Here is a 15525-nt window from a genome sequence, read left to right as displayed (position 1 = left end):
AGACTATATGAATGAGCCTTTATAGTGTGGGACCAATTCATATGAAGATATAAGGATGAAAATGGGTGAACGCTCCTTTAAGTCACGTCACCAAACAACTGAATGTCTGCTTTCTCTCTCTCACCCCCTAACCCCCCCCCCCCCCCCCCCGCCCCAACACACCTCTCCATCACTCCCCCACAGGGTCGTACCACTGTCGGACCGGGCGGCGGCGGCTTTCTCTTCTTCTTGTTTTTTTTCATGATTAAAATGCATTCGATGTTTTAAAAATGAAGAGGAGGGTTTGAGAGAGGGGGGGGGGAGTGGGCAGCGCAGCATCAGCACACTGTATAAATCACCCCTGCCACACGTGTACGCGTGCGTGCGTGTGTGTGTGTGTGTATATGTGTGTGTATGCGTGTGCGCGCCCAGAGAAAGTGCAGAGTAAACAAAACTGGCTCTTTCCCAGGAATCCCAGGGGAACGCAGAGCCTCATCGATCAACCGGGCCGACCGGGGCTCAGACCGGCTGCTATACAGTCTGCTGCTGCTGCTGCAGTGTTGCATGTACAGTATACTGTACAAATATAGAGCTTAAAAATACATACAAAATATACATTCATACTAATGTGGACAGGGACACACTTCACACGCCCCATGGGAGACCCACCGTTTTTTTTAGACCAACATCCTCAACACATTGTTTCTATCTTAACCCATTCTGGCCGGTAACCCATTTTGGTGTTAGCACTATGTTATGCTTTAGCTATTGAAAAATAGCAGATCTACAAGCTCATAGCGCGCCACCGAGTGGCGCGCTACGAGCTTGTAGGTCTGCTATTTTTTTTAAATCGAAGAGCGACTGAACATTTTTAGAATCTGATCTCAGGTCAGAATGGGTTCATCAGACCAGTGTGTGTCCAGTGGAAACCTCGTATGAATCTGATCTCAGGTCAGAATGGGTTAAAGTATACGGTGTCTCTGCCTGCCGCCAGTATATGCTGCAACGCAGGTGCAACTGTATATGAAAGAAATACATCAAACAAGAACAATGTAGAATATAGCTCACACTGCTGATATTACGAGTGGTTTCTCCATATTAAAACACAAAATGCCACGTTTAATAACTACTACGGCTGTGGCTCAGGGGGTAGAAGAGCAGGTCGACCGATGATCCCTGGGTCGGCGGTTCGAATCCCCGCGGCTCCTCCTCCTGTCCACATGTCGAAGTGTCCTCGGGGCGAGACGCTGAACCCTTTACATTGCCTCCAATGAGTCGGTCGGTCGGTGTGAGCTCGCCACCGTTGGTGGGTGGATGTCGGGAAGTGAGGACTTTTCGCCGCTTCATCCTCCAATGTATGTGAATGAATGAACCGTTGTAAAGCGCTTTGAGCACTTGGAAAAGCGCTACGAAAATACAGACAATTCATTATTATTATTATTATTATTACTGCAGGCTCAGAAAAGTGGGAAAACATCCGTTCTGTGTCATTTTAGGTTTTAGCTATTCAAAAATAGCAGATATGCAAGCTCACAGCGCGGCACGAAGTGACACGCTTGCAAGCTTAATGTTCATCTGCTATTTTTGAACTATACTCACTCTAGAAGGCTTTTGTATAATCGGCCTCAGGTCTGGGTTAGTACTTTTTTAGAGCCCCCCATTTTTCTGTCAAGACCTTCTGCAAACGTGACGCAGAGCCAGGAAACCAGTTTCCGCATGGCAGCGTAATTCATGTGAGCAATCTTAGCACCACTCCTCATGTGCAAAGGCCTTTTCGGTTCACTCATATTCTTGGACTCGTGTTTTGCAACCGCCTCCTTCAAATGCCATTTAGAGACTCTTAATAGCTATAGTCTATATCAGGGGTAACCAACCGGGGGTTCGCGATCTACCGGTAGCTCGCGGGAACGTTTCCAGTCGATCGCGAAGTGTCAGACAGACCCATTGGAATAATGTCAGTGCCGCTCGTCACATGCAAATTAATTTTGAGCAGAGCGCTGTGGCTCTGAGTTTGAGAATAGACCCCATCGTCCAAGGGTGTGTGTGCGTGTGTGGTGGGGTGGTGGTATCTTAGCAACACTGAATGATCTGTCCCATTGGTCGTGTGCTCGTATCATGAGCCAATGGCTGCAGCTCTGAGCTTCCCAGACCCAGGTTCACATCTCAACTATTCTACACTACGTCATGCCGTAAAGAGAACTGACAGGTCAGCCACAGGGCTGCTACCATATTAGCAGGCGCAGCTGTGAGCGCTCTTCTCTTCTCGTGAAGAAAGCAGGACAGAGTTGTCAAATAAATCCCGCCGTCATTCATACTGTATTTATTCTCCGACCCGACATTAAAATACGGAACAACGTGCGTTCATTACGGGCTCGTGACAGGCTGCAGACACAGAGTTGGGACTACTAGCCGATAGCGCAGCTGCTACTTCAGTTTTCGTTGTTCGTTGTTATATTTTTTATTATTGGGATTTGATCATTGATGCAAATTCTAAACATATGGATGCAGCTGCAGAAGTTGTGTTGCTTAAAGGAATGCATAGTTGCGTTCTCCTCAACTGCTGCGCAGCAACAACAAAAATATAAAAATGAGAAAAATATACTGAATATACCAGTCTGCAATGCAAACTAATAGGCGAGTGCACTCCAGGGCATATGCAAAGGGGAAGAATGACTTCTGTCCGTGACAATAATCAACGCTACAGTTTGAATTATGTACACATGCACACATAGAGCAAAAAATATGAAATATGAAAACTTGTTGAAGTACAACGCATGAGTCAAGTAGCTGCTTTCCTTTCCTCTTTACTGAGCCTACTGTCATTGAACTGCTGTCCGATAAAATGCAGGATGTGTTTGCATTAACTTCAGATATTTAAATGGAGATTATTGGATTAGTAAGTGACTGTCACCTGCAGGTCAGAGCTAAAGAGAAGGAATTTTGGTATCTTGTGAGCAGAGAATGGCCTTTTCACAAATGAAAATAATAAAATCTAGAATCTAGAAAATAGAACTCGTATGACTGACTCACATCTTAATGACACCCTCAGACTGGCAATCACTAAATATGATTTCAAAACGCTTGCAGATAAAGTTCAGTCACAGCAGTCTCATTAAAGGTGGGCTGACCCTGAGAGTATGTCACCATATCTGTGCAAATATATATGGTCATGTTATGCCTATGTCATTTGAACATCTGCCAATGTGAATATTCATTGAAATGAGAAACAAAATATTTCTAATACTAATTATTTCTAATTTGTCTTAATATTATTTGACATTGATAATATAACTTACTATAAGTTATTTATTCTAATTTAAGCTTTAGTCTTTGTGTGGATGTGTGCACATGCATTGAGCCTGTCAGAAATAGCAAAAAAACAAGTGTTTTTTCTAACACGTTTTAGTGGTAGATCTTGGCTTACAATTGGGAATAAAATGGGCACTTGGGCTTGAAAAGGTTGGTTACCACTGGTCTATATAATCTAAATCTATCTTCCCCGGACTTCCCGAACAAGCCAATGTTAAAGGAGCAGTGGCTACACACAACCTGGACTTGTTAGAATGAGGAAGCTATAAATGGCTGCCAACCAGATACTTGAGGAGCAGATGGGGACACTTGAGTGACTGCAAAAAGACCTTCCAGGGCTAAATTTTTGCCCGAACTCCAACACGTCGTATACACCACTTCAAAGCATGGAGAAAAGTCTACTCCGAAAAACACTGAAAACCATATGAATGGAGTGATGAAAAAGAATCAAACGGAAGAATGAAGCATCATACAGAAAAGGGAAGAACACCTCGCTTACAGTGAAGCATTGGGGGGGGGGTGCCTCGTGTTGCTCTGGGGCAATCAATTTAACCGGCCAGGCCAAAATCTTACGGGACTGTCTTTAGTCTACGAAACCAGAGAGATAGAGAGACAGAGAGAGAGAGAGAGAGAGAGAGAGAGAGAGAGATGTTTGGAGGAGACTCCACCATGGAACCAGTTTTCACTTCATGCGTCGACCTTCCTGTCAACTGTGTGTAATGAACAGATAAGGAAGACATAGTAGGGAGATCCCAAACTGAGAGGAGGGACCTTCACTCACAGCATCGCTTTCCTTTATTTATTCAGGGAAGAGTCCATTGAGAGCAAGCTCTCTCTTTCAAGGACGCCCTGATCACAGCATAATAAAACATTGTAATAGCCTATACTGTATACATGCAATCAAAAACAATAACTTTGAACCACAGTGCAACGTTACAGATGCAAATAAATTAGGGATGCACCGAAAGCGAAATTCTTGGCCCGCAAACCGAATATAGGAAACGGTTGCATAAACTAATTCTGCGATATATTTTCATTGGCGTTTTTTGCCATTTTCTGCCGAATATTTTCTGTTTGGCCGAATATTCGGTGCGTCACTAAAATAAATACATATAGGGTTACACGAAACGGGTGCAGTCTATGACGAGAAATGTTTGTCGACTATATTTTCACTGACGAAAACAAAATAAAAACTCAGCTATGATGACTATAACACTAAGACTGAATATATTGACAATTTCGTCAACAAATACAAATGAGACTAAAATATGAGGAAGGGACTAGTGGAGAATATATCCTCACCTAAAAGACAATCAGTTCGGTGTTGCACTCTGAAAATAAGAGGAATTTCGTGCTGAGGAATTTGTCTTCTATGGAATATACTCCTCTCCTCACCGGTGAATATTTTATAAGACATGGACTGACCGACTGGCAGAAGCTGGTGTCAGTCATAATCCTATCCTCCCGAATTTCAGCTTTCATGCAACCAAGCGTATAATTAACGACGCCATCAAGTCCCCAGACAAAATACATTGTCGACAAAATAAACCTGCAGATTCAACAGACTAAAATGTGATATTTTTAGTTGACTAAAACAAAATGAAAATGTGTCCAACGACTGACTAACTAAAACTAAAACTAAACTAAAATCAAAAAATGTGTTTAAATATAACATACCGGTAATTATAAATATATGCCATAGTGGGACCCTCACTCTCAACATAACATACTGGAGACGCAACCGAATATTCGGCCGCAGAAAATATATGGCAGAAAATGGCAAAAAAATGCATTTTCGGCCTATTCGGTTTCGGCACCAAATAGTATATGCATTCAAAAGAGCTGAATAAATGTTTTATGGACCCATAATAGTGATTATTATTTAAGAAAAGTTTTGCCATTTAACCATTTATTTTGTCATAAATCAGGTAGCTTTTATAGGTACGGCCATGACAGCAATGGCAGGGGGAAAAAAAGATATATTCGGATATTCGGTTTTCGGGCCAACTGGTTTCCTATTATTTCGGTATTCGGTTCCGGGGCCAAGAATTTCCCTTTCGGTGCATCCCTACTGGAGACCCTTCACTGTATCTGTATACATATAACATAATGGGACCTTCACTGTGGGTTATAAATAGACCCTGGCAGTGAGGAGAGACCCTCGCTGTCGGTATGTCAAGCCTGTGTGTAATTAACAGATAAGGAAGACACAGTGGAGAACCTCTCTCTCTCTCTCTCTCTCTCTCTCTCTCTGCCTGCATAAATACAACCTCCCTCGGTGCCTTCTCCTTGAGCTTGACACCTCCGAGCACAATTAATGAGGAGGGTCTATAGTCAAGCACCCACACACACACACACACACACACACACACACACACACACACACACGCACCCACACACACCCCCACACGCCCACCCACCCACCCACACACACATCGAGGAACAATAATCGGTTCCATCACAGTTGACTATAGTTGGAATCATTTCTGGAAACTTTTGTTTATTTGTTTTTTGATGTTATGGGTATATTATTTGGATACATATAGTTACAGACCTTAACCCTAGAAAACTGAGCCCCGGGTCACGGTGACTTAATTGCTTTTATGTTTATGTGGTTTTTCCACAATGTTGCTGAATGCTGATATCTGCAGTGGGTATGAGTCATTGGGTATATAGCGTCATCATGATGCCCTGACCATATGCAGACCGCAGCCATCTTGCCGTGAAGAGTTTGGAAGCACTCGTTTTCTGTAAAGCAGCGTCCTGCTGCCTCCTGCATTATGTGCTAATTATAAACAGGTGGTATGTATACGCAGCCAGGGCAGTTGAGTGATATCTAACGAGCACTTCCAAACTGCAACACTTCACCTCACCTGCAAGGACAGAAAGTAACTCACAACATGTCTACAGTGGATTTTTGAGCGGTGCAACCACTCCCAAGGAACAGCAATGTCCGTGTTCACCTATACCTATGTGTGTTGGTTAATGAGCACCAGTATATGACTCTGAGTACCAGTAGGGGCGCTGTTGTGCCAGAAATAGAGGGGGATAGTGCTGCACTGTTGCCTGGTAAGATGGCCCGCGGTCTGCATATGGAGGATAGAACAAGGTAGGTTTGTTTCCCCCGCCCCCACATCCCTGTATTTTTCTACAGGCAGGCTGAATTTCAGCAAGATTTTTATTTTATTTTTTTGACATTGTAGAATCGGCCTCAAGTCATACTATGGGTTAACACAACAACACATATACAGAACCCAGCTGTAGGTAGGGTAGATGCTTCTATGCATACAGAATCGTCATTAATACAGACACTGTGTGTGTGTGTGTGTGTGTGTGTGTGTGTGTGTGTGTGTGTGTGAGAGACTGACATCATGAAGGCAGGCACTTGACCTCCTTAAATGTCATTGGCTTTCTAAATTATCTAAATGATCACCTTTAATTGAACCCAAGAGAGGGTGCTAATAGGTGCCCTCCCCTCCGGGTGCACGGGCACCGCTGTAGCACGCACGTACGTGTGTGTGTGTGTGTGTGTGTGTGTGTGTGTGTGTGAGAGAGAGAGAGAGACACAGTGTTGTGATGCATGCATGCAGCTGCACCCTTCATCTCCATTAAAAACTCATTTTCATATCTCTCCAGTATCTCGCCCTCTCTCTCGCTCTCTCTCTCTCTCTCAATTTAGCAAAATGAAAAGACGAGAAAAACAACAGGCCCAAAGACGACACACGTTCTCTGACCAGTGCAAACACACACGCATTGTACGTGTGCATGGCGCGCACGCACACGCACACACACACACACACACACACACACACACCTACAAACACACGCACACACTTTCTGAATACATAAACAAACGGAAGACTTATACCGTGCCCTTTTCAAATTCACCTCAAGATTGTGCACTCTTAATTGTATACAACATAATATGAGGTCGGCGCAATAATGGGCGGTCTAGGATGCTCCCAAACGGCCTAGCCAGGTTTTAATACCTACTCCCCACCCCCCCCCCACCCTCCCCACCCCTTTCACAATGGAATTAATCCTCCAAGCTCTCGGATAAGAGAGAGAACACACAGAGGTTGACATTGAATGTCCTCCTCACCGCTATATGCTACATCCCCAGCGCTAACATGCTATACACGTCCCAGCGGTGTCTACACACTATAGGCAAGTGATGATGAAGAAGATGAGGTCAAAATGTCGGCTCGTGCTGTGGTCACGTTGTGGGATATCCTCACACAACGTGATACAATAACAAGAGTTCCATTTTCGGGCGGCGGTACTTTAGTATAATAGATTTTTTTTCTAGGGGGAACAAGGTCATGAGGAGATCCCTCTGGTGTTGTGGTTGTTTCGCCCCTGGGAATCTCTCGCTCTCCGCAGCAGCGTTTCTCAACCTTTTAGAGCAAGAGATAGATAAGCATTAACACGATGAATGCTGCCACTGTACGGCGGTCTAATAGCCTTATAGACTGCATGCCCTAAAGTATATCTAGAGTTCCAGCCAGTGCGCCAACCGCCGAGTTGCTCGTCACGAAAATCCACTTCAACCCATTTTGAACTGGGAACGATTCTACAAATGTAAATGTCTTCTAAATCCTGACAGTTTCCTGAAAAACCCTGTGTTTCTATGTCAGTCATTCTCAAACAATTTCATGTCAAGGACCGCCAGGATTATCTGTATTTGGCCGCCGACCCCCATCTGAAAAGATGTTCTTCCATGGACCCCACAGAAGCAAAGATTTGACTTAAAAATGTTCACTCTGGCCCAGGCGGTGGCGGTGTGCCGCGGGTTCGACTCCCGAGCCCGACACGGCCTTCACTGCATGTCTTCCCCCCCCCCCCCCCCCATCTCTCTTCCGTTTCCTGTCAGCCTACTGTCTGTCCCTTCAATAAAAAAAACAATAAAAGGCGTAAGCCGCAAAAAAATATCTTAAAAAAGGAAAAAAGTTCACTCTGAAATAATATATATTCAAAGATTTGCGTCACATTTAGCTAAAGTATAACATAATGCTTAGAACGCCAAAAGGGGTTCCCGGCCCAAAATGGGTTAAAATGGTGTAATCGCTTGTTGTAGTGCATGTTGAAAAGTATATATAGTTTATGCTTTTATTTTTTTACCATTGTTTTATATTTCGAACTGATTGCCTGCATGCTTTTTTTTTTTTTTTTTTGTAAAATATGCTTTTTGGCCACAAAAGACAATAGAAAAATGCCATTGATCTCTTAACATCACTCCACTTATTATTTTCTTTTTTTGGGGGGGAGATTCCTTTGCGTACCACCAGAGGGGGCCTGTACACGTACCACAGGTTGAGAACCACTGTTTTTATATCTTTATTTTATGGAATTCTTTAGTAGTTTTTTTTTTGTTTAGCTCGTCCTTGGACCCATGTGGAATATACAGACATGTGACCCGCCCGTGTCCTTGAGGGGGTTCCAGGTGGTCCCCAGCAACTAAATGATGGAGAGTTGGTAACCAATTGAATCAGTTTCATTATATACCCTCTCACATTTTCTCTCTTTTTTATGAGGGCTTATAAGTTGTACTATAGACTCGTCGGTCAACCGGTACAGTACTTGGGAACGATGCGACTTATGGGAACCTAATAATACCCATTGTCATCGCACGCACACACGCACGCACACACACACACACACACACACACACACACACACACACACACAGAGAGACGTGGCGCAGTAGTTAGACAGTTACTTTAGTAGAAACTCAGCTCTTTGTATAATTCCTACAGCATCAGGTCTTCAACAACAGGGGGTCTCTGGGGACCCCTATAGGGGGTCCTCGGCGTTACAATGGGGGGCCCCGCCAACATTAACATGACTCCAACATGTTAGAAAAAAATATATAACGTTTGTAAACAAAATAAACAAATACATAAATAAATAAATCAAACACTGATGATGACAGACAGCTACAGTATGAAGCTATATGTATACAAATAATGTGCAACACATTTGTATACAGTAGGCCCCCAGATGGCCATAAGGAAACAAAGGGAATAAAAGCTTCTGATTTACAGACTCTACCTCCCCCCCCCCCCCCCCCCCCTCCTCAGGGGAGCAGAAACACAAAGACACACTCAGCAGAATAAACACTCACTTAAAATGACCCCAACCCCGCCCCCTCCACACACACACCCTCTAAACACTCACTTAAATGCACCCCCCCCCCCCCCCCCCCCCACACACACACACACACACACACACACACACACACACACACACACACACACACACACACACACACACACACACACACACACACACACACACACACACACACACACACACACACACACACACACACACACACACACACACACACCCCCCTCAACATGTCCTGACACAAAACAGAAACTATATACAGCTAGCTGAAAAACACGGGGGTTAAACCCATCATTCCATTCTCAGGTGCCAAATCATAACAGTCTGTCCGTCAGGTGTAAAAACTTTGTATAATGTCCCAAAACTGTTTCTTATAGCAGAGGGAATGTAAAACAAGTGCTTGTAAATAGATTTTTCCATTGGTTCAATAAATAAATCGAACTCACTCAAACGCTCGCAACTGGTCCACCCCAGCCCAGCATAATAATTCCCTTATTATTCCCGGTTTGACACATTTTCTTATCACATCCCAGTCCTGAAAACGATGTACAAACTGTTGCCTTGAATGAAATATAATTCATTTAAGCTGAAAAGGATTAGTTTAATGCCGTTTTTAGTTTTTTTTAGCATCGTTACATTTATAGAACATGCAGTACCAATTAGTTCCGTGTGCGCAAACAAATTACCATTGGAAACTGCGTCCACTCCACGTTCGGTTTAATAACTCCCGACCCGTTTCATCAATTGAAAACAAAACTTGAAGTGGTTCATGATAGCGGACGTGTGTAGGTCCTTTGCTTGAAAACATTACATAATGTGGGTAAAAAGATGGCCGAGTAAAAGAGTGCAAAACGTTACGTTACAGAAGGGACGGCTCTCCCCTTCTTTCAAATACTCGAGTATTTACTTGAGCACACTGTGTATAGTTTGTCCACCACTGAATAAAACCTCCCAACACACTCGCATGCTTCTGAAGGTTGTAAACTTGGTTTTGCTGGAAGCACTTTGGTAGCCATGGCAACACAACGATGTGTGGCTGGTGAAAGTGTGTGTGCGTGTGTGTGTGTGTGTGTGTGTGTGTGTGTGTGTGTGTGTTCACACCAGTTGGTTCCTGTTTCGCCAAACAAAAGAGCCACAGCCGGGCTCTTTAGTAGCAGCTTGACCTGCAGCCATTTGTCAAATGAGTGACACACACGCACACACACACACACACTCTCTCTCTCTCTCTCTCTCTCTCTCTCTCTCTCTCACGCACACACACACACACACACACACACACACACACACACACCACATGTTCAGGAACAGGAAACAACTCGGAATAAAAGGCTGTTTCTCCTCTCTTTGTGAAAACAAGACGCCTTTCAAAGGTTTGTAGTAAAAATGCTCTGACCTCATACAAACAAGAGGGAAAACGGCAGAACTATATGATGTCAACCCAGCAAGAGAAAGACCACAAATGCAACACACACAGAGAGAAGCTCCATTAGTTTATAATTTAACATATAGTCAGCTTCAATTGTTTAATTCAACATAGAAACAATAGTTTAATTTGAGATAGTCAGCTTCAATTGTTTAATTTGAAGCTTCATTAGCGTCACAGAACAGGGAGTTTGAACGCCGAGTTTATAAAGATGAGGGAAAAAAAAGCCTGAAGGACCATGTTTGTTTAAAAAAAAAGATAAGATGAAAGACATACACTCCTCACATCACTAATGCAAGATACAAGGTTTCTGCATGACATCAACTCCGTGGAAGTTTTACCCAATACAATATATCAGGCAGAAACCTTTTTTTTGCGGCGCCAATCGGCACGCTTTGATCCGTCTTGACTTGAAATTCTAAAATATAACTATAAATACATACAGAGACGCAACGATAGTCGAGTTGACCAAAGTTTGGCGGAGCCCGTTGGGGGCTCATAAATCCTGCTGCAGTCAAACCTAATGTTAAACTATATGTTGTTTATTTTTTAAATATTAATGAGACACGAGGCACTTATAGGTTTCAACTCGGTCAGACCGTAATCACGCAGCAAACTGGATCTGGTTTATTCATCTTTGAGTAGAACAACAAGAGACCGAGAGATCAAAGATAATATGGGACCGAGATGTGCGTGTAAACATGCATTCATCAGGTCAGGAGGTTTTCTGTGAAAAAAACATTATCCACGCACGCACGCACGGTCGCACGCAGGATACTAATCCTATAGAATCCGATGCAAATCGGGGTGTAACAAAGAGTGCTGCTGGCCTGCTAGGACACTTGGGAGACAAAATACACCTGTCTGTCTGTCTGTCTGTCTGATCTGCAGTCCGGGTCTCTCTCTCTGTGTGTGTGTGTTGTGTGTTGTGTGTGTGTCTGTGTGTGTGTGTGTACTCTCATTAGTAGGCAACAGTGCAGCACTCTATCTCTCTCTGTTTCTGGAACAACAGCGCCCCTACTGGTACTCATTCTCGTGCTCATTAACGTCACAGGGACACATACACGGACGGTGTACACGGACATTGCCGTTCCTTGGAGTGGTTGCACCACTCAAAAAGGTAAAGCTCTATAATAGTAACCATCCCATCCCTATTAGTGTTTGTTCAGTATTAAACCAGGGTATAGGAATCTCAGGGAGGTCACGAAGGCCATGGCCCCTCAGTTTGGCCGTGTGCCCCTCAGAGAAATGGCATGCCCCGAGTCCACTGCAGTGGCCTTGCTGCCTTAATGCCTTATGGCCTCCTCTGTCTCTTTCCTGTCAATGTGTAGACACCAGTGTCTCTTTCCTGTCAATATGTAGACACCATGTGTCTCTTTCCTGTCAATATGTAGACACCGGTGTCTCTTTCCTGTCAATATGTAGACACCAGTGTCTCTTTCCTGTCAATATGTAGACGCCATGTGTCTCTTTCCTGTCAATATGTAGACACCAGTGTCTCTTAGTTTGTCTTGTAGACGCCAGGTCTTTTGATGAGATTCTAAATTCTTAACTCTCACCGAGTCCCCCATCTTTAAACCAATTCAGTGACTTTGATTGTTGCAGGGCTGAGCATCGATCAGATTGTAAATTAATTCACTGCAGATAGTCTACAAAATATTACATTCTTTCAATGAAAGAATTGGTTTATTTTGATGGCCTTTCTGCCTCTGCATTTGGCGTTTGTGCCCTCAAGAAAGTGCCCTTGCCCCTTAAATGACGGAATTCCAAGCCTGTACAGTAGCAGTGTTAAACACTACATTGTGATAGTAATCATTGCTATAGATAGAGTGTCTGTACTCTGTACAGTAACAGCCTGTCTCTCCAGTCTCTTTGATACACATGAAATACATTGGATTGCCAATTTCACCCAAGCTGTCTCTCCAGCTGAGACTGGGAGACTCCAATTACAGAACAAACACTCCATACAGCAGCTATTATTACTACTATCACAATAGAGCTATTTAACACTTGTTTTAACGAAAAACTAAAATCACTTGCCGTTGCTAAAAACATCACTTACCATACCATGATCATTTCATTTTCATCACACTAAAACAAATGAGCTTATGAATCCATACATTTGCGAGACCAATGTTCTCGGTGGAAGAACCACGACAGTTACATTATCTTAACAGTAGCTCTCCTCAGGTCAGACTGACAGAGATATTGAATGAGTTAAAGTAACGTACCATGTGTGCGTCTTCTCAGTTCAGCTCAATCTCTCAGGGTGTTTGTGACTCCGCCCCCCGCGCTCCTGATGTCATCAGCTGTTCAAAACACAAACAGAAAAAAGGTCAGAGGTCAGGAGACATGCGGCGACACTATAAGTGGACGTGAACGATTGATCCGCTGCATGCCGATTAAAACCCATTCTGACCTGAGATCAGATTCATACGAGGTTTCCACTGGACACACACTGGTCTGATTAACCCATTCTGAACTGAGATCAGATTCTAAAAATGTCCGTCGTTCTTCGATTCTTTCAAAAACTGTCTAAACTAAGTACTGCACCCGTTTGTTTGTACTAGAAACAGGTGTGCATACTTAGTTTAGACTAGTCATTGGTTAGACATGGCTTAAGGTTAGGTTTAGGTGTGCTGCCCCGTGGGAGGTTAGGTTCAGGGTGAGGGTTTGAGATATAGTTGTAGGACTAATGACCGGTCTAAACCAAAAAGTGTCTAAACTAAGTACTGCACCCCTCGAAACAAGGTTCTCTGGAAAATCCCCTCTTATCAATTAAGCAATGATCAATCAATAAGGTGATTACGTTGTTTCATTATCAGACGTCCAGTTTCTGAACAATGCCATACAATACGTAAATGAATTCTTCAGTCTTTAAACAAATGAAATGAATTCTTAAGTTGTCAAAGAAATGAAATGAATTATTCAGTTTTTAAACGCATAAAATGTAGCTTTCCTCTTCTACCGTGGATTTGAACCAGGTGTCCTGTGCAAGTGCTGATTTTTGCATTTTTTACTATTAGGCTGATTGAGCCTGTCTGCTTGCTGCTTGCTCAGGGGATACATTGAATCTTGACCACCAGGTGAAACAAATCGTGTCAGATCAATCGTGTGTCTAGGTGAGACATGACCTTTTGACACAATCTAAATGTCTCGATAGAAGAGAAGGGAGTCAAAATACAACCACCCCAATTGTAGAAGTTATATTGAATGAACATACTCTACCATCTAGACTGGACAACATTCAAATGTATTCATTTAAAAACATTACTTAGTGCCTCTTATTAAAAAAATCATTCTTCAGTTCATGAACAAAGCCACACATGAAATGTATTCTTCAGTTTTTAAAGAACACCACACACAAAATCAATTCTTCCGTTTCTAAACAATGCCACACATCAAATTAATTATTCTGTTTATGAACAACGCCACACATTAAATTCTAAAACGCTTAAAGTGAGCGAGTCAGAGTTGTTCAATATGCATGAAGCGCTCGGTTATTAGGCGCGGTAATGTAAAAAACTCAGGCTTTGAATATTTTACTGCTCAGCTGGAGGCGTTTGTATTAAGAATGGCAGCAAACATGTTCCGCGTCGGCCGTGAGCTATTAGCATCTAACCAGCCTCATCAATTAATTAATTATGCTTTATATTACAGGACGCCTGGCTCATCAGTCTGTCCTCAAAGCTTAACATTAAGCTTCTGAAGTTCTAGATGCGCAAACCTGTTGATTAATTATTCATTAAGAAACACCTTTCTAATTATGACACGTTGACACTTTGAACCGAGAAGAACAGAGATAAAACGTCTTCAACCTCCTTGTCTGTCCGTCTGTCTGTCTGTCTGTCTGTCTGTCTGTCTGTCGCGATTCCAGGCTCGCAATATCCGGTGCAAAACCTGCACACAAAACGGTCTAACAAGCTCACAATGTGGGGGTTTCCAGTCTATCATATATAGGGCAGATCTATATAAACTATTTCTATCTAAACAACTCAATGCAAGACAGACTGAGAGGAGAAACACACTAAACAGCGCACACACACACACACACACACACACACACACACACACACTCGCGCACAAATGCGCACTAAACAGCGCGCACACACACACACACACACACAGGCACATGCACATTGTAAACACACACACACACACACACATGCATATGCACACACACACACACAGTGTACACAAACACAGACACAGGCACACACACACACACACGCACGCACACACGCACATACGTGGCAACAGGACAGAATGTTCAGGTTTCAGTTTCTATGGAAACGGGCTCTGGGGGAAAAGTGGAGCGACCAATGGAATCATGGCATGTGGAGGGGGGAGGGGATTGCTGCTCTGCTCAGAAAATGGAGGAAACACAATAGGAGAGAGACGGGAGTGCGAGAAGGAGAGAGAAAGAGAAGACAAATACAGGGAGATAGACAAGACGAGACGGACGGACGGACGCACGCACGGACAGACGAGACAACAGACGGACGGACAGGGCAGACAGACGGACGGACGGGCGGACGGTGCGGCGCGATAGAGCGAAAGAACCGAGACAAGGGAGAGAAATGGTGTGTATTCCTTCCTGCACTGTCTGCACCGTGCAAGCTCGCTGCATGGCATGTGGAGGGGGGGAGGGGCAGGCTCAAGAAATGGAGGCAACACAATAGGAG

The 15525-nt window shown here is 43.6% G+C and overlaps 1 protein-coding gene across 1 annotated transcript in view; it reads right to left on the bottom strand.

The window, feature by feature from the left end:
- The window catches only part of LOC308314747 (tetraspanin-18B-like), an 87956-nt gene that overhangs the window by 19210 nt on the left and 53221 nt on the right, over positions 1 to 15525 (bottom strand). Inside the window, exon 2 of the mRNA XM_080762415.1 lies at positions 13072 to 13149. Within this exon, the coding sequence (XP_080618541.1) occupies positions 13072 to 13074 (3 nt within the window). The 5' untranslated portion in view covers positions 13075 to 13149. The remainder of the gene's footprint in view (positions 1 to 13071; positions 13150 to 15525) is intronic.

Source organism: Protomyctophum bolini (genome assembly GCF_963924005.1).
Source record: "Protomyctophum bolini genome assembly, chromosome: 4".
Classification (NCBI taxonomy): Eukaryota; Metazoa; Chordata; class Actinopteri; order Myctophiformes; family Myctophidae; genus Protomyctophum; species Protomyctophum bolini.
This window is presented reverse-complemented; position numbering and strand designations above follow the sequence as displayed.